This window comes from Ammospiza nelsoni, chromosome 3 (genome assembly GCF_027579445.1).
Source record: "Ammospiza nelsoni isolate bAmmNel1 chromosome 3, bAmmNel1.pri, whole genome shotgun sequence".
NCBI classification, from domain to species: Eukaryota; Metazoa; Chordata; class Aves; order Passeriformes; family Passerellidae; genus Ammospiza; species Ammospiza nelsoni.
The window spans coordinates 13,965,253-13,990,935 of record NC_080635.1 but is presented as its reverse complement, the minus strand read 5'-3'; the positions used below and the strand labels follow the sequence as shown (position 1 = coordinate 13,990,935).

The window sequence follows — 25,683 nt, the reverse complement described above, 5'->3', positions numbered from 1 at the left end:
GATTTTGGGTGACTGGTTGCCTAGCAAAAAGCTGACTCTTGGATGCAGAACACCTGTGCAAGGTGTTCATGTGCTGTTCAAACTAGAGCATGTTTTGATTCAGTGTTCATACAGGAAGTACCTTGCTGAGAAAACAGTCTCTGTGGGACTACATAGAACCTTTTAGTCACCTGTCCATGGAAGCACAAATGGCCTTGGGCTGGGAGGGAAGTGTTTGTACCAGCATCCACTCTGTGAACCCAAACAGATCTTTAGGATGCTCCATTCTGTCTCAAATCCCTCCTCCTTTCTCTGTTGCCTGAACTTTGAGCAGCTCTGCTCAATAAACCCTTTCTGCATTTTCTGCACTCAGGGTTCAGATCAGCCCCAGCCCAGGGCTCCCATGTGGGCAGCTGTAAGCCATGGGATGTTCCCAGTGACCAGCCAGAGCCCTCCCGAGTGAGGACACGAGTCCCTGCGAGGACGCACTCCCCATAGCAGCCATGGACACAAACAAACACGAAGGTAAAGCAGCCTCTTATTTCACTTCTTGCAAGAATGAAAGACAGCAAGAGAGAAACATGCTCTCATAGGAGCTGTCTGCTGGCCACCAGCCAGGCCCCTGAGAGCACCTCTCAACCGTGGCAAATGTTCAGTACTTTCAGTTCTTAGAAATATCTGGGGGTTGACATTTTTATTTCTTATTTTAGAACCATTTCCCTCTCCTCTCTGGAAAATACTCCTGTGGCATATGTAATGTCCAATGTGGGAAGTCGTCCTTTTCTTGCCTCGTGCCCCACTTCTGCCTTAGGATGTAGAGAGACTTCTGGCTGTCCAAAGCTGTGTTTTACATGAGGGTGCTGTGATGAGGATCTGCTTCTCTCCCCCATGTGCTTTGTAGAGAGGGGTTCTTGTTCATATTGGTGCCACAACACAGATATCTGCACCAATCCCAGTCTTGCAAGCACCAAGATGTATCCAGGCCACATTGCTTGCATGCAATCAGTCCTTGTAAGGCTGGCTGCATTCTAGAAAATCTGAAAAGCTCAAATCCAGGGTTTTAGTGGTTACTGACTTCTTTCAGAGGAATGTGGTGCTTGCTTTCCACCCCAAACCCCTTGCATTGTGCTTTGCCCTGCCACCTCAGAGGCACTGTGTCCATATGGTGAGGAACTCTTGGAACTGTGAGCAGGGGGAGCAGCTCTAGGAGTGTCCACAGCTGTCAGCTCAGGAGAGAGACTGGACCACCTCTTTCCCTCTTAAAAGGTGCTTGGTGGTGCCACTATTCATGGCATAGTTATCGGAAAAGTTAATTTCTCTATTATTATGATGATTATTCTAATTTGATGAAATTAGGTCTATGTACCTAGGCCCTTACACTACAGCAGGCTGAAAAGGAAATTATCTCAGGGATTTTTTCCAATTAATTGTTATGCCCTCATGGGCTGCAGATGTTCAGTGCAGAAACTGGGAGATGCACAAAGTCCCTTGTTTCCCACAGTGAGGCTGTGAGGAGCCTCCTCTGCTTCAGCTCTTTGCAGTGACTTTATAGAAATTATCTGGGTTTTGACTGGGTACATTCAGAGAGTGCTCATGGCAAAGGTGGAAGTAAAGTCACAGTAGCAGTGGTCCTCTCCCCAATTCTGGTTTCACTCAGGAGCAATTCCTCACTTTTAGTAAATCCAAGGACATTATAGACTGATGCACAATCAAATCCACATGAAAGATCCCTACAGATCTCTGCAGGACATGGCTCAGGCCCTCTGTATCAGATTGAAAGACACCCAAAGAAAATTTGAGAAGGCTCTTCTTTGCTGTGCTATGCTTCTACCTGACACCTCCAGTCCTTTACAGAGCTCTGCACTCAATACACCCACCCATGTTGTAAAAACAGCATCTCCTTGTCCTGCCAGCACCTGGTTTGTGTTGTACTATTAATTCAGAAACTTGTCCTCTTGCTCTCTTTGAGTCAGTCCTTGCTATCCCACAGCAGGAGCCCAACAGACCTGGCATGGGCCTCAGTTTCCGTGATTCAGGAGAGTCACTGTAGACACAACCCCAGCTCCAGGCATCAGGAGAAAGTTCTGGCCAAAGGTCAGTTCCTAATTCATGTGGTTGCAGAGAAAATCTGAAAAAAAGAACCAGACAGGCCAAAGCTGAAGATGAAAACAACCTGTAATTTAAAAATTGAAACGTGGGACTTGGTGCAGGCTGGCTGATGAGTTCTGACCCCAAACAGCTGGCAGTTTGCAGTCATAGTCACTTCTCCCAGTCAGCCTGCTGCTTCTTGTTTTCCTAGGAGGGAGCATGAGAGGATATTCCCTAGAGGCTCAGTGTCTGACCCAGCTACTCAGCCCCACAGCTGAGAGAGCCATGAACACAGGCAGGAAGTGGCACATGGGCAGAGAGGAGCACACAGCCTCTCTGCCTCTCCCTTCTGCAATTCATGGGGGAATTTGCTCAAGTTCCTCTGAATCAGGACAAATCCTGGAGACCAGAACAGGGCCATTTCATAGGTGTCCTTGCTGGTAACCCACATTCCCCCTCAGGGGTAAAGAAAATCAGAATGGAGCTATGCCTTGTATAGCTCTGACTTCCAGGCTTCAACTTTCCACTGGCTGACTGTGCAGAGTTCTCCCTGCATGCTTTTCCAGCCTCTGCAGGACTGGATTTCCGTGGTCTTAAAGGCCCAGGTTGGAAAAGCACCAAGCATCTGTAGCCAGCATGGAAAGAAGGTGCTTGGCTTCCCCTGGAGTTGGGCATGGGGTTATTGGTCATGTCTGTGACTTAGCAGAGATGAGTGAGGCAAACACTTGGAGGCAAGAGAAAACCCATCTGGTGAAGTGGCGTTCCCAAGGGGAATGAGGAACAAGAGTAGCATGGTGTTTTCTGGGAGTGAGATCCAGCCTGATGGAGGGAATAACACCAAGGCCATTGGACTGCAATTGCCTCAAAGGGCAACGGCAGCACAGCCAGAAGTGATTTCTGTTGGACAACTGGAGGTCTCTGCACAAGACAGTTGGACTACATGACCTCTAAAAGGTCCCTTCCAACTCAAATGATTCCATGATTCTAGGATTAATGCCTAGAGATAATGTCTCTGCAGTGTCCAAATACTTCTGCAAAATAGATATAATCTCTTCCATCAGCTAAGTCTGTTTCAGCAATGTTAAGTTTTACAAGATCAGCTGGGATCACCATACCACAAACCCCAGGAATGACAAAACCAATGAAAAGGTGTACTTTTGGGAGGTTAGAAAAGACATCATTACCGCTTGGATTGCATTGTGACAAAATAAAATTTAAAATATATAGATAAGGTATTTTGCCTTTTGTGGAGGTGATAGAAATACGTACAGATATAATAGAGGACAAATCTGACTGTTTCAGTAGAGAAACAGATCAGTAGTGCTTTAGGACAAAAAAAAAAAACCCAAAAATAGTGTTATCTAAGGCTGGTACACAGAACTACACTTCACAGGGAGCAATTTAGTCCTAATTGCACATACAAGCTTTCTCACTTCCTTGCATGGATCAACTCTGGCCAGACAAAGGACAGCAAATAAGGTGAATTTAACATCTGAATTTAGGTGAGTCATTCCCATTTTATAATTGCAGTTTATTTTACAAAAGATATGGTGTTCAGACCTCCTAAAGTGAGACTTGAGTCCTTTAAAACTGATTTGTTCCTCAAGAGGGACTTCAAACCCTCTGTTCCAGTTATTAATAGCAGCCATTATAAGTCATTTTAATTGACTGAAGTTCTTTATTCCCACAGGAGGGACTGAAAGTGTGCCTGTGAGTACCCCTGCAACACAGATTTCCCAGGTAAAGATGAGCAAAATGCCCTAAATAACTCCAAAAGTTTAAAGAGTTACTAATATATAAACAGTAGTTAAAAGCTAAATTAAGTTGAAGGAAAAATGTAGGCATTTACAAGAAACATGGTGACCAAAACATGCACACTGCATGAATAAATACCATACATCTTGGGCCTCATCTTAAAATACCTTTCAGTAAAATTTCTCTGCTCACAACCAGTTGTATTTAGACAGGTGATTTGTGAGCTCAGCTAATTAAGCAGCTGACATCATTAGCACCAACTAGAGAATGTCAATTCACTGGGCTGGGGGGAGATTTCATGACTGAGCTTTATGAGCTTTCAGCAAACCTGCTGAACTGTCCCAGGAGCAATGATCTGTTGACTGACATGGGGCAGGGGTGTCTTATGCAGCTGGGGCCAAGTCTTCTGTGGGGCTTTGGGTTATCCTGGCAGCCTCCCAGCTCCTCAGACCATGGAGCGCTCTTGCCTGATAATCCAGAGCAGCCAGAGTGTTGAGTCTTTCTGCATGTCTTTGTCTGGCCTCCCAGCTAGAAACCCTGGTGATCAGTTCCTCCTGAGCTCTGTGCCTTGTCTTTGGGCTAACATTTTTGCTGCAATTGGACACCATAGATGCTGTAAGGTTGTCTATGACCACAGCCCAAGGAATATCCGTCCTGCAAGATGCAGTTTCAGCCTTTCCATAGTGATGTTTCCTACTCATTTCCAGTCTGCAGGAAATGTGACAGAGTTTTAAGCAGTTTAATCCCTGGTCTGGTTCAATATGGAACCATAATCTGAGAGAGGAAACATACCCCTGAAGTGGAAATCAGACTATTTGAGACCTCTCTTGCCACCATTGCAACATTAATGTCCATAATTGCTTGCAAGTGCACCATGGCAAGTGGAGAAGGCACTGCTTTCCATGAGCTACCCAGCACTTCTGTCATCTCATCCTCTTTTCCCATCCAGAGAGCTCCAGGGGTCCAGCACAGTGCATCCAACATGCACATGGACTGTGTGCTGGAAACACCAAGCACACATGTTGTTTTCCAGCTGACATGTGGATACCCTCCTGAGTCCTTACATGTCAGTCACCAGCTGGCTCCTCCCTTCTGCTTCAGCAAAGGCCCTCGGGAGGATGCAGTTACCAAAAGGGACCGCACAGATGTGGAGCAAGGGCTGATGGGTACTTGCAGCTCCCTTTAAGTCATCCTTCTCTTCTGTACTTTGCTGCTCTGACTGTATGCCTACCATCCTTGCCTAGGAATACATATGCTGGATATACTCCTAGGACCAGCTTCTTTACCACTGTACACCACTGCAGCTCTGCTGCTCTCCTGCTGTAAGGCCCTGCAAGCCTTCCTAATGCTTGGCTGTAGGAGTGCTGCCCTTAAGCACGGGAGTTAGTAGCTGTTCTAAAAATTAGTTGTTTCCTGGTAAAAGCACACATCATGCAACTGTGAAAAATCAGATCCAGGGCTTGTGTCAAACACTGGATTTTGTGCCTGATTGGTTTCAAGCAGTGTCCTCAGGCAGCCCTCTTTTGAGATACAATGTCTGTTTACTTCTTCAGAGCAGCCCCAAAAGATGTGCAGTGCTGGACAGTGGATAAGCTGGGGAAGCACCACAGACAGTACTCCTTCATGGCCACAGAAGGTTCTGCTCTTTTCAAGGATATATTTATAACAGCAGAATTGTTCTGTGCAGTATTTCTGTATCATGAGCCTGTTTTCTACTGCCTTTGACAGGCTCCAGCTCAAGGTCCCAGACAGCAGGTCCTGTTCTAGTGTAGGACTGAGGCAGCTGCCACGGATGCAGGTGCAAATGGCCATCCCTGTGGAGACAGGGCCCTGGACAGCCTGGCCAGTGCTGGGGGAACCTGTGGGGACACAGCTGCTCAGAGAAGGCAGGGCTCCCTCCCATCCCTTCAGTGGCAGCCAGGACAGTGGCCCAGCTCACCAAGGCTCTGCTGCCCTCTTTCCATCCCACTCCCTCCTTCCATAAACCATCCCCATCTGCTGTGCAGAACCATCCTCCCTGGGCTGCCTCAAAGCCTGAACAAATCTTTAGGCTGCAAGACTGTTGTTATATTTTACAAATGTCTCAAATTGCTGGCACCCACCAAGAGAGAGAGGGGAGACTCTGCAGTTTTGCTGCCTCGGCTCCAGGACGCAGCATCAGTCCTGTGCACCCTTTGTGAACAGCATGGCTTTTCCACACAGAGCTGAAAATCATCAGGGCAGCAGGTGAACTAGGAGTCACGGGGCCCAAGAAAGACATACCTACAAACACAAGGCACTGGATACCTCACTGCTCTGCTTTGTCAGGTTTGAGGGCCACAGTCCAAAGGCAGATGAAGTCTGTACCTGGTACTAAATTATTTAGATGCCTAAATGCTTTTTTTGAACAGCTGTTGGACAGGTTTGAAGGACTCCCTGTGACTATGCAGATTCATTTATCCTCTAGGCATTAGTTCAATTTAAGTTATTGTTTCTTAAATTCCACAACTTAAATGTTAAATTACATCTTTAGTCCCATGAATAAGTGAGCCAGGGCAACACATTATGGTTTAACTGTTGCCGTATTACACAATCTGTCTTTTTTGGTATGTGTTGCACTTAGAAACTTTGCAAACACAGAGTTGGCTTGACTTTCCAGAGGGTCACAAACCTGTGAAGTACCTCTCTGGTCCTGTAGGCATAGGCCATCCCTGTGGAGACAGAGCCCTGTCACTTGGCCAAGACATGGGCAGGGCCTGATACCTCAGTGGCTTCCATCTGTTCTAACACTTATGGGATTAAAGGATGGTTTTCTACAGCTTGCTTTTAGAAATGAGCTCTAACTAAAATCCATAGCTACACCATGCTTGGCAAGAGTTTAAAGATAATGTGCTGTTCCTGTATCACTTCACTTGATTTTGGATCAACTCTGCATCCAATGCAACAAGAATGTATTTCCCTCTATGCTAACCCTGACCTGCTCAGGGTTTCAGCACTTCTTGTTCCATCAGACATGCTCTGTGGCTGGTGGTGTTTCTGGCTGCATTCATCCCTCAAGCAGCAACACAAGGATGCATTTCAGTGTCTGAAACAGCCACTGCAAGCTGCATGGGGCTGAGGAAGGATATATGGGGCAGGACAGACTCAGGCTGGGCTCTGGAGCACTGAGATGGACACACAAAGAAACTAAGCTAGCACTGTCACTACAAAACCAGAGATTGGCCAAAAGCAAATACCAAAATAACAGGTCACTGTCTGCTCTCAGATGCAGAGGGTATTTCATCCAGGCTCTAATCCAAGTCTTTCCTTTTGTTGGCTGAACTCTGCTTTCATAGAGTGTTTCAGAGCACATGGACACCAAATTCTCTGCAGTGGTCCACTTTTGCTGATGCTTTGCAGCTTTTCTTACTCTGAAACCTCAAGATCAGCAATGATTCCCACCCCAATACCCTTCAAAGGATCTGTGTAGTTTACCCCCTTTCTGGAAGCATCTGAGAAGGAGATGGCCAGGCTTGTAGGCAGAAACATTTCATTCTCAGCTTATTCTCCCCAGACCATGTTATCTCCAGGGCCAGCTCTAAGGACTGCTCCACTGCTAGCAAGACTTGGGGCTGTGATACCTCCATCCTGAAGCAGATTTCTAAAATGGATAGCATAGGTTAGAATGGAATAGCATATTCCAGTTGGAAGGGACAGATCTTGCAAATGAACCCTTGTCACTTGGAGGGCGGTGTGTGATGCCCAGCCCTGATGCAGGCTGGCAGACAGACTGTGCCTTGGCCAGGTCAGCTCAGGGGGAAAGTCTGTCCTTAAGCGGCTGCGAGCAGGGATGGGAATATTAACATTTTGCACAGTCACAGTACTTTATAACCCTCCCTTCCTCCCCCTTCTCCAGGCACATATGTTAGGATGTCTGATGATGCCACAACCATTTGGGCTGAGATATCAGAAGCAGTGTGGTCATTGTCTGCCCTAAGCAGCCCCTCTGACCCTTCAGACTACATGCACAGGTCACAGGGTTGACACTGTGACCAGGAGGGGAGGGAGAAAGTGTTCAGCCAAGGAGTCTGGAGCTCCAGCTGGCCTGGCTCAGGGTTTCATCCTGATGAAGGAAGATGTCCTCAGCCTCCTGCTCCCCTCTGCATGGTCCCAGTGCCTGTGGTTCCTGTCAGTCCCGCTCCTCCTACCCAGGCACTCTGGAAATGTGTGTCCAGGCTCAGAGTGGGGGCTGTGGGGTGAGTGCTGGGGATGGCAGGCAGACATCCTCTGGAAAGACACTGCCAGCCTTGACCAGAGGAGGCTGGTGCGTGCCAGTGCCCCGAGGTATCGGAAGCCATCTCTGCTCCATTTGCAGGACTCAAGCGCCTGAGTTCCCGGGGTGGCTCTCCGCTTACCAGCAGTGCTCCCGTTTTGGACTCAGTTTATAACCAGATGTTAGGCCGCATTTCTGTTGTAAAGGTAAAAACCTCTGTGCCGAAGCGCCTTGGGCCGCGACCTCGCTGAGGGCTTTGTGCAGGCAGCACGAGCCTCGCTCACAGCACTGGGGCAGAGTCAGGCTCACCAGCCCCAGCTGCTCCCAGAGGGAATTCCCTGCTCTGTGCCAGCTGCTGATCCCCCTCACTGCCCACCTCCACACCCGCCTTGTCTGCTTGCTCTGCCAGCCTGGCTTGCCCCGGTCCATCTCCTGCTTCACCCAGCTATCACTGCCTGCCTCCAGCTTAGGTGGTGAGCACAGGGCATCTAGGGACAGAAAACAGAGAGAGTGGGCACAGTGTCACTGTATGCCAGGGGAAAACCTCCTGTTCCCTCCCCAGCACAAGTTAGAGCTGCCTCCTTCCATGGAAAGAGTCCATGGCAAAGGACAGAGCTTCTCCACAGCCCTTGGAGAGCGAGGGGCTAGATCTGTGTGTGGAGAATTCCAGCCCCACGCATGGGAGGAGGACTTGCTCAAAACCGGACACGTTCTTGATTGCTCAGCTGCTTTGGAGATTCATAATCTGGCTGCTGTTATTGCAAACCTTCTTGGCATGTTTCAGACTGTCCTCTCCTACTACAGGCTGACAGGCTGCAAACTGCCAGGGAGCCTGGAAAAACTCAAAAAAGTTTTTTAAAAAAGTCTGAAAAAGGGCACATTGATTGCCCAAGACAAACACTTCCTACTCTGTACCAAGACTGCAGCAGGGGCCAAACCTCTCCCCATGTTTCCCAGCCATGAAAGGAGGAGGAGAAAAAGGACAGCACCTTACAGGATGGGTTACACCCAGCCTTTGTGACCCTCGGGGACACAAACACCTGATCCTGGGAGGAGGGACTGAACCCCCCTGTTTGTGGTTGCTGTAGTTGCAGGCATTGGCCTCTGAGCTGAAGGCTGGTTTCACAGAAGCAATGCAGGAGCTGTCACGCATCCAGCATGGAGAGTATGCCCTGGAGGAGAAGGTCAAGAGCTGCCGCTGTGCCATGGAAGAGAAGGTGGCCGAGATGAAGAATTCCCTCAACACGTTCAAGGTAGGAGTGTGACCTGTGGGGGGCTGCATGCTTTCCACGTGAGCTTGCCTGGCACAGGGAAGCATTCCCCTGCCTCCATCAATGCTCCCTGTTTGCAAAGAAAGTGAGTGAGCAATTGTTTTGGATACACCTGGGGTACTTCCTTTGGCTTTGGGTGTCCCCTCACTGCTCCAACTCACACGTATCCCACACCCTGGCCCATTTAGCCTTCTTGACTGGCCATGAGGCAGTGCTGAGACTTGCCTGGGCACAAAGCAGTCTGGGCACAAAGGCTGCACGTGCCATGGATTTATGGCCTGCTCACAGGCTACTGCTGGGCCACTGTCCCACACCTCTCCTTGGGTCGGGTCTCCTGCATTTCCTGCAGGAACCAAAGCCACTGGGGAGCAGAATATTAACATAAAACCCTAAAGCTTTTTGAAGTCGCATTTCCACATGGCTGGGAGGAAGTGCAGCCTGGATTGATCTGGCCCAAGAGGATAAAGACAAAGGGCTGGAGAGACAGCCTAGCAAGAAGGCTTGATGTACACTTTAGACCAGCCAGTGTCTCCATGCAGAAAGTGGATGATGAGGCAGGCAGAGGAACTTGTTTATAGTTTTTATTCCAAATTTTCCCCAGGGGGGTTTGCTGAGTCAATAAAACCTTGTGAAGCTAAAGAGGGCTGCTTACTGACAAAGCCCATTACTAACCCTGTGACAAGGAGACAGATGGCACCAGGCAAGAGGAGCCCTTAGTGCCAGATGAGCAAGGAAAACAACAAAAAGGGCAAGGGCACATGGGAGAGGTCTCAGAGCAACCAGACAGAGGGTTACCCAGGACATTGTCATAGGGGAAAAGGGGATTTAAAATGCAGACACAAAGAATTATGCAAGCAACAGAAGGGGCGAAGGCTGCTCTCCCTCTGCCTCATGCCCATGTTGGCTATTCAAACACTGAGCTCCCACTAAAGTCACCTCCTTGCCTGGGGGAAATCCTTTGGTTTCCATTAAACTCTTGAGTATTTCTCCTCAATCCTGCTGCTCACACTCATGGAACCTGCAGGAACTTCATGCATCAGAGCTTTACATCTGAGTAAGGCTTGGCTGAAACTGCTTGAGGGAGGATGGACAGGGAAGATATGGAGTGCCTCATTTCCTTAGGAAACCAGGCTAAAAGGGCAGATCCATGACCTGATTGGCAAAAGCTAATACATGTGAGTGCTCACACTGGAATCTCAACCAGGTGCAACATGTGACTACACATGCTGGAAAACTGCAGAGGGAAATGTGCTCTCTAAGGCCCACCTCCAAATGCCATTAAGGGCAGGAGTCCTCCCAATGCTTTCAGCTGGTGGTGGATGAAGCCCTGAGTCTCATGTCCCACCAGTGCCTTGATCATGGGGCTCTGTGCTGGCTTGGTGAGTGGCCTGTAGGATTAAGGATCACCACATTGTGCACAGCAGGTGTTACACATGCTGGCCTTGCAAAGGAGGAGTGTCTAATCACAGAGCCACTCCCCAGAGCACCCTGCAGCACCTTCTGTGCACACCAGCCAGCACTCAGAGCTGTGCCACGTAGGGCTGATGGGAATGCTGTGCTTTTGCCTGTTTCTCAGGAGGAGCTCAGCGATGCAAAGTCAATGATTGAAGAAATCAGTGCCAAGCAGGAGGAAATGCAACAGAAAATCGAGCAGCTGCAGCAAGAGAAGCGGCGGGAATCACGGAAAATGAAAGCTAAGTAAGGGCCCAAACTCCAGGGTCCTGAAAATGCTAATTAGCAGTGGTGTCCATTTTGTTCCTTTCTGTAGAGCATAATTTCTTAATTTTTTTCCTGGCTGGAAGTGTGTATCAACACTGTTTATGACTAGAAATGCTTCAGCTCACCCCAGACTCCAAGACACACACCCCACAGAGCAAAGACAGAAGGAAAATGCTAACACCTCACTGTGATTCCAACAGAAAAACAGCCCCCAGCAGCTCCCTGGAGAACCAGGGCCTGGCAGAACAGAGACCCCCTAAAGACATGCTGGGGCTGTTGAAAGTCAGAAGCCTCCACCATTCAGACAACAGCACTTCAATTTCCCCTTCCAGGCTTGCAGGACTCAATGGGCTCCTGATGGTGCAGTCCTGCTCTGCTTTCCTGTCACCAGCCTTTTCTCCTCTGAGCAGAGTCAGGGAATGTGCTCACACTGATGCTGTGATGAAGCAGACACTTGTCCAGCTTGGTCCTAATTAGCCTTCTTCTGAAAACAGAGTTTTGATCATGAGTCTATACAGCTGCCTTGATGCAAACACTTTGCAAATCTAGGCTAGCCCCTCAGCTAATTAAGCTATTTAATTAGATGAAATATGCTCTGCAAAATAATAGATCTGAAATAACCTTCTCCTGTAGCCAGTGGAAGTTATTTCCAGAAGATTGTTCATGAACTGCCAATTCCATCAAAGCCAGCTCCTTTCCTGGTCTCTGCTAGAGTTGTCCTATTTCTGACAGTGTTGGCCACAAATGTAGTGTAGGAGCTTCACCTGTAGCATTCAGACTTTCCAAGCACCTCATTCTTTGTGTTTGTACAGGAGAGCACAGAAGGATGACCACGGGTCACAGACAGTGCCAACACCTCTCCAGGGCAGCCCGTTCCGATCCATCAACCTCCCAGAACCTGTGCTGATCAATGAAGATTTTACAAGTCTTTTACACAATGTCACTTATGAAAAAGGTAAGAAACAGAATAGGTAAATGCAGTGCCTTCCTCAGGAAAATAATTCAGAAAAAGATCACTGGGGTAACCTGGGTTCAGGAAGTATTTGCTTTGCAAACACTGTCTCAACATCCATTTCTTGCTTCCTCCAAGGAGAGGGATACAGGCTAAATCTTCATTCTGTAGTGCCAGTGGCACTGATACAGAACCAAATGGGGGCTCTTGATAAAAATTCTGGTTTTGTTTCTGTGTGAGGGAGCAGGGCACAGGAAGGAGGATCACACCTTGATGAAGAAAACACTGTCAACTGCCAAACACTTGGAAGTTGGAATCAAAAGAAAAGGAGATGGACCAGAGCCTTTGGTTCTATAATTAAGTCTGGGGGTCTAAGCTGGTCTATCACTCTCTTGCTGTTCACATAGGAAGACAATAAAAACATATTCATTAAAAATGTCAACAAAGGCAGAGATTAGATGAAAACCATGTGCTGTTTTCTACTCTGTTTCACTCAGAACCTGTCAATCATAGCCCTCCTCTGCCCCATGCTCTGAGGTGGCTTGTCAGCCCTCTCCCTCACATCCCTCTTGCACAATCACCTTTCTCACTCACTTCTCCACTGCTCCTTTCTTTCCAGTCTCATCCCTCTGCTCTTCAATTAGCTCCTTTCCACTGAAAACATCAGTCCTGTCTCTTTGTCAGGTCTCCATCCTCTTTGTTCTGTGTATCAGGAGTATCCTCTACCAACCTGCACCTGCATGCCAGGAGAAGCCAAGACTGCTCACATTCCTCTGCAGTCACACAGCACTGGGCACAGCAGGGACCCCACATTATCTGTCTGCAGGGGCTACTGAAACACAGACTTGTGACAAGAGCCCAGTAGAAAAGATCCTCCTTACAGGAGAGTCCAACAGGGATGTTTTCATAGCAAAACTGAAAGATTGGAGGATTTTGCCCTACTGACAGGGCTTGGCAGGAAGAAGCAAGCTCTACAGTTGCCTTCTGTTGCTAAAGTTCCCTTTGTTCCTCAACAGTGTCTGACACCAGGATCATGCCCATGGGAGAAGGAGGTGTGAAGGTCATAGCAGGCCCAGGTAATAAAATATCAAGCATCAAAAGACAGCAAGACAATGATTCTATTAGAGTGCTGCCTTTACTGCTCTGAAGAAATGCTTTCAGGGAAGGCATTTCACAGGGATGTCTTTCACTCTGCCCTGTACCTCCATTTTCCTACTTGCAGTTGAGATATGAGGGCAAACCTGTGTCCCTGAAGTGTCTCTGGTGGTCAGTACCAAGGATTTGGCAGAGAAAGCCTTTCTGCTGTTGCTTTCTCAGATTCTAAGTGCTTTTGCAGAAAGGAAGAATTGAAGCTTCCTGATGTGACAAAGAATAGTGAGAGCACCACTTTTCCCACTTGGGAAGAGAAGGTGTTTCTGCTTCTCTAACATATGTCTAATTTTGGATCTTATTTGGCTTGAAAATAAACGCTGGCAGAGTGCAAACCTTGTTCTGCTGAAGAGCTCACCAACTGCACTTCCTTTGTAAATTAACTCCACAAGGCTACAGCCCTTGTGAAGCACAAAGAATGCTCCAAATTCACCTTCCAGTGCCTCAAATGGATGGGAACACAGCTGCTTGCTGCAGCATAACCTGTCAGAGAGATGCTGAGATGTCAGAGTCCATAGAGCTGTCTGTCATTGCAGGAGCAGCCATAGAGACAGATGACAGCCTCAAGCCTTCCCTGGCAACAGAGGGACAGTCAAAAATGCATCTGCCATCAACAGTGTGGAAGCAGCCCAAGGACACCAAGGACTGGGGAGATGAATACATTTCCAAAGAGCAACCAGAGAGAGGGAAGGACATGGGCCAAAGCAGATACAGCTCAGCAGACAACATAATATGTGAACCCTCTTTGGCTGGTAAGGAGTAGAAAACTCTGGCTAGAGAGGCTCAAAGCTGGTGTGAGCTGGCTGGTGATTAGCATCCATGGAGGAGACACACAGGCCAGTTTCTGCTGCTGGGGGGAATCTCTCAGGGCCTCACACTCCAAGACCTCTGGAGTATTTGTTGGGGTGTGTGACTGACAGAACCACTCTGTACCCAGGACAGCCCTTCTCCTTTCCAAGACCTGCCAGGTTCAGAGTACTGATGGGATTGCAGCAGAGCAGCTGCTTAAGTGGGTGAAAAATACTCTCATTCTGCAGGGTTTCTGCAGCATGGGAAACCCTGATATGAGTTGTTTTGCCTTTGATTGCTTGTTTTGTTATTCTTAGAAAATTTTGTATTCATAGGGGGAAATACATCTGCATTGGAGCTTTCTCAGCAAACTGAGGCACTGGTCATGGCTGGGGCATGCTGTAGCATCAGGGGGGAGTTTTACATTTTGGGTAAATAACACAGAAAAAGATGAGGCATTGATATAATTTTTAAAAAAGCTTCTCCTTTCATGATCTCCTCACCAGTCTAACATGCAGCTGTCCTTGAGGTCAGTATTTTCTTATTTTAAAACTTAACCCTTGTCTTCTGGAAGCCAAAAGGCAGAACATCGCCTTGGAGCTGCTGGAGTCAGAAAGGAAGTATGTCATCAACCTTTCCCTCATCCTGAAGATCAAGGCCACACTGCAAGGGCCAGATGTGAAAAGAAGCACCAAAGAGAGAAGGTATTTGATGTAATGTGCTCTCTGTCTTTTGGGGAGTTTTCTTCAGTCAATATTACTTCTGCATTATCACCTCACAAACTTTTCTTACATCCACACAGAGATCTTTGAACACTTAGTTTATTTCTAGTTGAAAACTGGAGGCACTGGGAGGTTTTTGCAGTCATTAAAGACATTCCTACCTGTCCCTTGCATCTTGTCCACCATCTTCTTTCTGATTCTGGGTAAAATCAATGTGAAGTGGCAGAAAGGCAGTAGGACATTTTGACCAGCTCTGCACCAGTGGGTTGTCCTGTGAAAGGGCCTGACAAATGAGACAAGACAGAAAGTTGGGGAGCTCTCCTCCAAGCTCTCAGTGGCTCAGGGCCATGCTCCTGCATCATCAGCCACTGCAGCATTGCCTGGGGCTTTTTAGTGCTGCTAATTCTGGTCAGCTACTCAAGGCATTGCAAGGAAAGCCTAAGGAGCTTTAAAAGCACTTCATTAATGGCCAGCTGGAGAGGATACTTGCATGTACACAGCAGCCAAAACAAGACCCCCCAGTGCAGCCAGGGCTCCAGCCACAGGAGTCAGTAACACCTGTGCTATTGTAGCAATAATGGTGCAGTCAATCTTACACGTGCAAGGCTGTGCTGGCCACTCAGGAATGCCCACCTCAGCAGATTTCACTTATTAGGGATGAGGTTTTGCTCTGTGTAACCCAGTCTGGTTTGGTCTCCCATCAGCTTTTTCCCCAACTCTTTGCGGTTCCTGGTGCAGCAGCACGTGGATTTACTGCATGCTCTCCAGGAGAGAGTCCTGAGCTGGCCACGACAAGGGATCCTAGGAGACATCTTCCTGAAGCTGACAAATGATGAGGTATGGTAAAGACCTCTCCAGAATCTTCTGTCATGTTTTATGACATTTTATTGAGGTGCAGGTGGACCAAGACACCTTGAACAGAGGGGCTGTGCTGTGCAGCTGTGGCCTGAAGGGAAAGGCCTTTCAGAAACCCCCTTGGAGGACAGTCCTGGGGCATGGCAGCCCCTCTGGTGTTCAGGGATCCCACATGCCAGACCCACCTGTGGGCCAGAAGCCCCATAGCACAGCTCCATAAGCTCCATGAGACCCAGACCTGCTTGCAGGAGCCACACATGAGCCTTGACACCTTGAATGGCTGTATTTCCAGTGAGGGTGTGAAAAGAGAGGGGTTCTGATGCTCTCCTGCCCCAATACACTTGCTCAGAGTTCTGACAAGCAGGTGGGCAGGCAGAGGCCCACGATTTCTTGCATTCACTTCTGTTGCCCTGGTGAGCAGCAGGGATGTGTAAAAACTCATCTGATACTTTATAAATTTTAACAATCTTAGATAAGAAGAGCTTTTTACTGCCCAGCCTCTCTACCCCTCCCCACCTGCAGTAAAGCTTTACACACAGTGCTCAACAGCTGAACACATTTTATAAAACAGACTTTCCTGAGAAGTTCCAAGCCCTGAAGGAGTGAAACAGCAGCTCTGCTGCACTGGTGACCTTCCAGCAGTGATAGTGGGGTATTAACTGTTTGGCTGGCTCTGTGAGCAAAAGCCTCTGTTAAATTTGTGTGTTCTTTTCTCTTTCTCTTTTGTTAGAATAATTTTCTGGACTACTATGTTGCTTACCTGAGGGACCTGCCAGAATGCATCTCTCTGATCCACGTGGTGATCCTGAAGGAGGTAAACATCCTGCCTGCTTCCCAGCATGTAATGGCAACATGCAAGCCTGGATCTCTCCTGTTATGCCTGCCCATGATAGGACTCTCCTGCCAATCCACTTGTTGTGTTTCCTGGAGGTTGCCATGGCTGACTGGCACCTACAAAAGGCAGCTTTGACACCTTCCTCACTGTCTGAAACCAAAGCAGCTTTTCTGCTGTGCCAGGAAACAATGTCTCAGATTAAACCTCCCAAAAGCTTGCCTATGAACATGTTATCCAGATCTTTTCCAGGAACTGTCTCCTGGAAAATGGAGGACTCAGCCAAACAGAGGGATTGAGTCCTTTAGAGGGAAAAGTCTTCACTTTCAGCTTCATCTGTTTGGGTCTGGATTCTTGATTTAAACTTAGAAAGTTAAATATAAAGTTAGTTTAAAGTGCAGTAACCTAACCCCATTTGCTTGTTTCCAATATATTTTAATTTAGAAGTCAATCCCATTTTGTTCAATTAATTTGAGCCTAAACTAAGAACTTAATTCTGAGCACACTTTTCTTGGAGTTTCACTGAAATTTAACTAGTGCACTTTCAACGTGCCCCCCTACTTTACTAGGCTGAGTGTCCCTAGTAGATAATCCCCAGCCTAAATGCCTGGTGTGCCCCTGTGAACTGTTGTAACTCCTTACAGCACAACTACTCATTAAACCACAGAACCATCTGGAAGGAATTGTGTTTTATGGGTGGAAAAGACCCTTAAGTCACTTTCTCTATTTCAGGTAGAAGAAGAAATCAAGTCTGATCTCTACATTCTGTTCTTTCATATAGTCCAGCGAATCCCTGAATACCTTATTCATCTACAGGTAGGGCCCCAGGATGGAAACTGTGCTGTTGAGCTCTAATCACATCAGATGACTTTTGACTCAGAGCTGGTATTTGGGCCTGTACAGGTACAGAGACCTGACAAACTCAGCAGGTTCTTTGAAGAAAAAAAAAAAAAAACAACAAACTTCTGAAGGGAAAGCCAGCTAACAATAGTTTAAGTTTCATCTTTTTCACATGAGGCTTGCTTATATTTGTGAGTTTCTCCAATTGGCCTGACAGAAACAGCTTTTGTCCCCTGGGAAGCCAAAGGCTCTGCTGTCTGCTGCTCTGGGAAAACAGGAGGTCAGAGATGGGACACATCTGAGAGGGCTCCTAGGGCCCAACCACCTGTCCTACAGAGAGATGGCTGATAAAAAGAGTTCTGGTTCACAGAAGGCTTATCTGAATTGTACTGAAACATTTCAGATAAGGCGAATACACAGAAAGCAAACCCTAGAAAATCAAAACATTGGTTTATTCCCTCTAAGCTAAACTCAACCAGTGCATCCCCCACCCATTCTGTGATTAAATTTACAGTGGATCCTTGTGCAATTGTACTGGGCTAGTGGGAGGCAGGCCCCATCCAAGTCCCTCAGAAAATCATGGTGCCTAGCAAAGCTTCCCCAGGGCACTGCCATGAGCACTCCAGAGCCCTAATCCATGGTTCCAGTAGTGCCTTCTCCCCAGAAAGGGTCAGGACAGCCTCCCAACAGCCTGCTCTCCTCTGTGCCTCAGAATGTCCTGAAGTTCACGGAGCAAGAGCACCCTGACTATTACCTGCTGCTGGTGTGCGTGCAGCGCCTCCGCGTTTTCATCTCACACTACAGCCTCCTCTTCCAGTGCAATGAAGACCTGCTGATACAGAAGAGGAAAAAGCTGAAGAAGTAAGCACAACATCTACTCATTGTCTCTGTCACCAGGGAAAGGAGGGGTGGGGGAAGCCTGGCAAATAGGGGATTTAGGTCCAGGCAAGATCAACAGGCACATTGCTCTGTTGAAATAAAACAAAACCCTTTGCATCCAAATGCTGGAGAAGAACCACTATTGGCATTTGCCCTCCAAACTGAGGTCAGACTTGGGGTGGGCCCTTCTGCCTAACTCTGAGAGCAAAAGAAATATCACTTCTAAGTCCTTCTAAATAAAGCAGCCACATGTTTCATGGAATAATTTGATTCCTTAAGCTGGTGGCAAAGTCACTCCCCAGTGGGAAAACACATGGGAATTTAGCTCTGGCAGCTCCAGGCCCTGGTGAGGGTGAGGACTGTTTCCCTTATAGGCTGAGACTCCAAAATAATGATGTTATTTTATTTTTCTGGGGGAGGACGTAGGAGAAATAAAAGTCTCCCATAACCTGTTTAACTGTGATGGAAATTAACTTGAATGTAGATTCTCAAGTTGTAGTTCAGAATAATTCCTTGAAATCAAGGCTTTTAGTAAAAATCAGAATCTGGTTGCCTTTGCTCTTTGTGATGATTACCTGAGGAGCAGAACAAGTTCAAATTTCAAGGGAATCTTCCAAGTATGGAGGGTGGTAAAGGGCTGGAGCAGATTGCTGGGGAGGGACTGCAATTAGGAGAGGTGTTAAGAACACCACAGAAAGCAGGATGCCCTGCTGGCTGGAGCAGACTAGGTGGAACAGGCTCTTCCTTGGGGTGGGCAGAGGTGAACAGGAATATTAAGGTCCCTCCCAGTCCTGTTTTCTGTGATTCTACACGCTCGTGCTCATTCCCTGCCTTATTTCTTAGCCCGACGATGGATTTCTCCTCCCTCAGGTCATCCCTGGTGAAGCTGTACAAAGGTCTCACCTCCCAGTGCACAAGCCAGGAGGTTTCTCCAACACCCAGTGCAGCATCAATGCGGGACAGTGGCATCCACACTGAAGAGGCCATCCAGTCATTCCCAGCAGCACCTTCCTCTGGCACAACCACCCCGTAAGCCTGTTGTCCTTGTAGGCAGCTTTCAAAGTAGGCTGAAAATTCTCTCCTCACCCACAGCATGCCAGTGACACTGGGCAGCTACAGGCTGTAATTTCAAAACCACTCCCTGTCCATGGATAGAGAGATGAAGGGCTGGCTCCATCCTGATATCCCCTACTGTGTGGTTTACAAGCAGGGGATGTTTCAGAGCTCTAGCCAGGGCTGCCTGCTAAGGCAGCATGTCAGGGAGGATGTGAATTTGTTTAGGCCTGACAGTGGTGTGCACAATAACACTCTGCAGTATTCACTGTCAACATTACAAGAGCTGGGAAACAGGACCAAGGTCTCAGAGCAGGGAAAATAATACTCTTCCACACAGCAGATAACTGAATGATGTGATTTGCTATCACAAGATACAAGTATGAAATGGGTTCAAAAAGACGCAAGACTAAGTCAAGACAGATAAGGGCTACTGGTAACACCTGGAAATCTTCACAGAATCACAAAATATTCTGAGTTGGAAAGGACAAGGATCATTGAGTCCAACTCCTGACCCTGCACAGAACCATCCTCAAAAGTCACAGAAGTGTGCCTGAGAGCTTTGTGCAAACACCTCTTGAACCCTGTCAGGCTGGTGCTGTGACCACTGCCCTGGGGAGCCTATTCAGTGCCCAACTACCCCCTGGGTGAAGAAACTTTTCCTCATATCCAGCCTAAACCTCCCCTGACACAACTCCAAGCCATTCCCTCAGGTCCTGTCACTGGTCACCAGAGAGAAGAGATCAGTGCCTGCCCCTCTGCTGTCCCTTATGAGGAAGCTGTAACTGCAGTGAGGTCTCTCCTCAGTCTCCTCCAGGCTGAACAGACCAAGTGCCCTCAGCCACTCCTAATACAGTTCCCCTTTGGCCATTTCCAGCCTAACAGGTGCCAAATGAGATGATGATCAGAGAAGCACTCTAGACTTACATTTATTCTTATGCCAGCAACTTGTGGCTATTGTGCTTTCTTATCTCATTTGATACTAACAAGAGTTTGGCTGCATCATTCCCAGTCCCCCTCTGTTAGCAGTGTTACAGATCAGTCTTAGCCTCCTTCTCCCCAGACTGCCCAAGCCAATCTCCCCCCTCTCAGACAGATTGCTCCAGCCTCCACCTTGGCAGCCTCAGCTGGCACCACCCCCACATTGCTCCTGAGCTGAAGACTCAGCTGAAATACATGGAGGGTAGGAGCCCTCCAAGTATACTCCTGACACATTTTGGGGACAGAGTCACCTTACCCAAGAGAGAAACCCAGCCCACCTGAAAAAACAACCAGACCACAGGAAAGTGAGGCTCAGCTCCTACATTACAGAAAGGGAATGAAAGTTAGAATCTAAAATGCAGATGAGCAGGAGAGAGATGGAGCAGTTGCCTTCTCATCTCAGTTTCTATTCATTTCATGCTGTAGAATACAAAAGTCAGACAAAACTACTGGATAAACAGTTCTGTCTCTCCAAGTTTGGTCCTCCTAACCAGCCAGGCCATTTCTGTAAGAGACACCTCTGTTACTGTTCTCCAAGACAGGAGAGTACCTTTTGGCCATAAAATCAACACAACAGGGCTGGGGGAGTGAAGGGGTGGGGGGAATTTGTCATGCTGTCTGTCATCCTTTAGTATTCCACTTCTGTCTGTTTTTTTGTTTTGTTTTGTTTTTTATTTCTAAGGCATTTGATGCCGCAGATGAAGAAACCGCAGCCAACAGTGATGGAGAACATCCAGGCTGTAAAACCCCCTGACTGGGAGATGGAAAGCAGAAAACACGAGAGGCCAGAGAACATCCTTGCCTCTTCTCAGCTGACAGAGCAGGAACTCAAGGCCTTGACAGCCCCCTTGCAATCGATCCCCGAAATGGAGTACGAAGCGCCGCCGGCTGACGCGGTGGGGAACACCGAGAGAGCCATCAGAACCTCCGTGGAGCTGCTGCAGGATGCCAGGAACTTTGCACCAAGCTACGAAGAGTTTGACTACCCTGGGGAGGTTTTCACCATGCCAGGCCCCTACGAAGACGACACCTTCCAAAACCTTGCTCTCTTTGAGAACTGCTCCCCGGCCTCTTCCGAGTCCAGCTTAGATATTTGCTTCCTTAGGCCTGTGAACTTCACCTCAGAACCAGAGAGGACAGACCATGCCTTGCAGCCCCTGCCTAAGAGCTGCACTCCCGTGAGCAGCAGCACCTACAAGCGTGAGATGTTCCACAGCAAAGGGAAGCAGCTGAGCAGGTCCCTGAAGGAGCTGCCGCGCAGCGCGGAGGGCGTGAGCACCAGACTCTACAGCACACGGAGCAGCAGTGGGAGCCGTCTGCAGCAGAAGCAGGACAGGAATGTTCAGCCTCACATGATCTCAGCCTCATCCCGAAGCTCCCAAAGGAGCTACTTCCCCCCACAGAGAGGAGCGGGTGAAAAACCGAGCTTTTTGGAAGTAAGGAGGCTTAAATAGGAGGAGAAAAAAAATGAGGCACATGGTGGTGCAGCAGGAGCAGCAGCAGGAGAAAGATGCGAGATACAGTTAGAGTAGAACATGCCAAAACAGCTTTCAAGCCCACACATTCCAAGACCTCAACTGCTCGTTTTCACACACATCTTCCCCTGGGAAAAGCATGGGTTGAGGTGCACAGCTGGCTGAGCTAGAACACCTTTGAGACAAGGTAGCCTCTTATGTGTCTCCACTGTCACTGAGCTTCCCCCCCCAAGGTGAATGTTCTGAGCAGGTCACAAAGTTTACACAAAGCTGTTCAAAATTAGTGCTGTGGTTGGCACCCAGTTAAACAGGTGCCTTTCCACCTGCTGTGAGGAGTGCTGGGTAAGTGCTGGATAAGTCCTGCCAGTGTAAACCAGCATGACTTGGCCAAGCTCAGCCCATTTACACCAGCAGGGATCTGGTCCATAGGTTTTGTTTCACCTGTATTTTCTGCCTGGATTGTACAGACCTATGCCAAACTCTGTGTGAGAACAGTCAGAGCCCACAACTGTGTCCCTCAGGTGGGACATGTCAGAGCTCTGTAACCTTTCAGGGACACCAGGTCCTGCAGGAGCAATGTTTCTGTAGCTTGCAGTGACTGTTCAGAGTCAGCTTTGGGCTGTCACAGCCAAGGAAGAGGAGGCCAAGGGTGCTCTGAGGTGCTTAGATGCAGATGATGATGGGAGATAGGTTCCAACAGCCTGACTGAAAAGGTAGCAAGGAAACTTCAAAAGAAAAGAAAAAAAATAAGCAAAGCCTAGTGAGTGAAGGAGGTGGTAGAAGGTTGAACAGGGGAGATGAGGCAGAGGGGAGAGCCATGGGGACACAGGCACCCCAGGGAAAGGGGCTGATGAGCTCTTTGGCACTCACCTGCACAGAACTAAGGCCCACAGCAGGGTGCAGATGTGGAGCTTGTCCAGAACTGCAGGACATGTTCTCACCCCAGTGCAAAGGAAATCACCATGGCAGTGGTGGGCAGAATTGGAGAAAAGGGTCTTGTCCAGAGTCTTGCTGAGAGGAGCTTGGCACTCTCCCAAAAGAGGGACAGCTCTTTTAGTGGCACATTTACCACAAGGTGCGTGTGCTAATGAAGCCTTTTGCCCCAGAGATATGAAACCATGCAGCAGCAGAGCCAGTAGAACAGTTTTTCACATTTCACTGCTCCAAAGCCTGATGCCTCCCTGCTCTAGGGGAGAAAGGAGAGGGCGGGAAGTTCTTCCAACTGCCCGAGCTGGCTTGCTCCCTCACTGGCAAAAGAAGCTAATGAGCTTCCTCTAAACAAAAAGCTTAGCAAGAAAGGCTCCAGTTCCCTCTAACAATGCTTATCCTTCTATTCCTCTGTCCCTGCCTCAGCCCTAGAGCCAGGAACAAGCTCTCTGCAGAGGTACCAGTGTTGCTTCCCAGCCTTATCAGCACCTCCTCACCCACCAGGTCCCTCCTAGTACAGAAAGAGAGAAATAGAGAGAGAAGGGAACAAGAATGTGAGGTTGCAAATGCTGGTTAAATTGTCTTTTCCCTTTTAGGAGCTCCATGCAGAAGACAACACCAGGTTCTGCCAGAAGGATGACAATGAGCAAACATCCTTCAGCGACCACAACCCGCGGCACGAGCCCAAGGGGGGGTTCCGGAGCTCCTTCCGCAAGCTCTTCAAAAAGAAATAAGCAGCCCCAAGAGAGGCAGGCCACAGCCAAAGCACAGCAGTGCTTCCCCAGGCCCCCGGGGGTGGAGACAGACAGCAAGGCCCCAGGATCCCCCTGGCTAACACAGAGGGTGGAGGGTGGGGGAGAGGAGACTCTCACAACTGCCTTACAAATGCATCCTGCTCTTCCTAGCACAGGGCAGGGCCAGGCTTTGGGTTGCAGTGGAGCTCAACCAGCAGGTCCAATAAGCACAGGAACTTGCTAGCTTTCATCCCTACCTGACTGAACTAAGTTTTGGAAAGCTTTGGCCGAACCCTTATATCTTCTCCTCCCCCTCATCCCCCAAACTGCTTGATTTGCTGTACATCTTTGCTCTTCCAAACTCAAGGCAGGTCTTATCTGGCCTCAACCACAACAGAAAGGTTACCTTTGCAACCCTGGCATCCTGGCCAGAAGTCTAAAATTCCCTTCTTTCCTCTACTTTCCAAAAAAACCTACCATCAAAGATGCATTCCAGGAGGCCAGCTTGCATTACCCAGGTGGTTTGAGAAGGTCTAAGAAGCATCAGCTGAAGCACCTGAGCATTGCATTGCCTAATCAGCAACATCCTTTCTTTTGGACTTCCATCACTCACCAAAATCCTACTTCACCTTTTATGTGAATGCTGTTTTCCTGAATTGTGTCCTGCTGTGGGAATCACTGCTTCTGCTCTCAGAATGACCCATGTCTCCAGGCAGGCTGGGCCCAGGGCCTGCCACAAGAGAGACTCTTCGCCACCTTATCCCCAGTGTAGATCAGTGCAGACACTGGTAGTGCCAAACAGTGTCCTGGCTCCTGGTATGTAACACATCTGGAATACACTTTGCTCACTCTTTGGCCTGACACCATCATGTGCAGCTTTGGAAAGGTTCTTCCAGCTAAAAACTGAGGCACTAGGGCAGGAAAGTTGACGGTGCACCATGTTCAGAGCCATGGCCCTCCTTCTTGTGCAAGGACAGATCAACGAGGCCAGGCACAGGCCACCCTCCTCACACCTGGATGTGACAAACCCTCAGCTCCTGATCTCTGCAGAGGACTGAGAGAAGCTCTGCTGTGACACCTGTGTCACACACCAGTAGCAAGAGCACCACGGGCTCAGTGGGTTACAGTGCAGTCCTGGTGAGCTCAGGTGTCACCCGAAGCTGGGACCTTCTGAGGGCAGTTTCAAGAGCAACTGTGGTTTTATCACCTTGTTTTGACACACCTGGGACTCTGGTCTGTCCAAAGGACAGCTTCACCTTAAAAAGCTGTGAATTGTCTCCATGGGGCCAACAGCAATGCCTTGGGGGAAATCCTGTGAGACTGGGGGCTTGGGACTCCCCACATCAGCGCAAGGGTGGTGGGTTTTGGGGCCAAGAGAAGAGCACCCACCATGCTGCAGGGCTCTCCTGGCTGTGGCAGCAGGACAGGGAGCCCAGAGCAGGTGTCTGTGGATGCAGTGGCCAATACCTGCTGCAGATGCAGGGCCCAGAGCTCTCCAGTGCTGACTGACCTGCACCTACCACCTGCTTTTCCTCCTCTGCTGGAGGCAGAGGGGTGTGTGTGAAAAGGGCTATCCAGACAGACAAAACCCAACCTTTACTGCAATCAAGGTTTTCCCAACATTTCAAGAATGTGACCAAGCAAAACCCCAAAGATTAAAATGTTTTAACTGGTCACTCTCTCATGGATTTTAATGAAACAAATATCCACTTCTCCTCCTTACAAAAAGGAAAGAAGTACCATACTTTCCTCCCCTAGCTTTTGGAAACTACTCTGGGAAGATTTTTTTTAATGTAAGGCTTTTAATGGCAAAAAAAATCCCCTTCCATCTCCTTCCCTTTCCCTCACATCCTCATAAAATTACAAATTCCATGTCCCTTTCCAGTCAGGACTGCTTCATGCTGACCAGCCACTGATTCACAAAGACAGTTCCTAAGAGCTGGCAGCTTTTAGTCTGATTGTGACAGGCCAGGATAGAAATTATGCAGGAAGAGCCAGATACTTGTAACTGAAGCATCAGCAAAGCCTGTTTGTTCTGCACAGGAATCAGCCACAGACAGAACTATTTGTTTGTCCATGGAATGAGAACTGTATCATTATGGACAAGTGTCCATTGTAATGCACTGATGCTGTCAAGGGCTCTGATTTTTGTGGTCTCAAGTATGTAATGACACTTTAATCTCACAAAACAAACCTGCTTTTCATATTTGCCAAGCAAAATACCAGGACAGAAACAGGACAAAGGAAAAAACCCCACCTGCTAACATCTCCTGGGTGAGGAAATCCTTCCAAAGTGGCAGACCCTTGCTTGTAAAATGCATATGGATTTCAGCTTCTATTTTAGTGATTTAAGGCACAGTCAGAACTGATGGTTATTTCTTTTTGATTCTCTATGAGTTCTTACTTCCAGGCCTATACTTACCACTTGAGATGTCCTTATACCTGCTGCAAA

General features: G+C 48.3%; 1 protein-coding gene across 1 annotated transcript; it reads left to right on the top strand.

The window, feature by feature from the left end:
* Nucleotides 1-482: 482 nt before the first annotated feature.
* Nucleotides 483-23,231, top strand: ARHGEF33 (Rho guanine nucleotide exchange factor 33). The gene is made up of 15 exons (XM_059469158.1): nucleotides 483-504; nucleotides 3,758-3,807; nucleotides 9,142-9,306; nucleotides 10,901-11,022; nucleotides 11,856-11,998; nucleotides 13,012-13,071; nucleotides 13,681-13,896; nucleotides 14,508-14,637; nucleotides 15,360-15,492; nucleotides 16,241-16,324; nucleotides 17,075-17,158; nucleotides 17,895-18,043; nucleotides 18,932-19,090; nucleotides 20,778-21,531; nucleotides 23,094-23,231. The coding sequence occupies exons 1-15, from the start codon at nucleotides 483-485 to the stop codon at nucleotides 23,229-23,231; spliced, it is 2,409 nt and encodes an 802-aa protein (XP_059325141.1).
* Nucleotides 23,232-25,683: the final 2,452 nt, after the last annotated feature.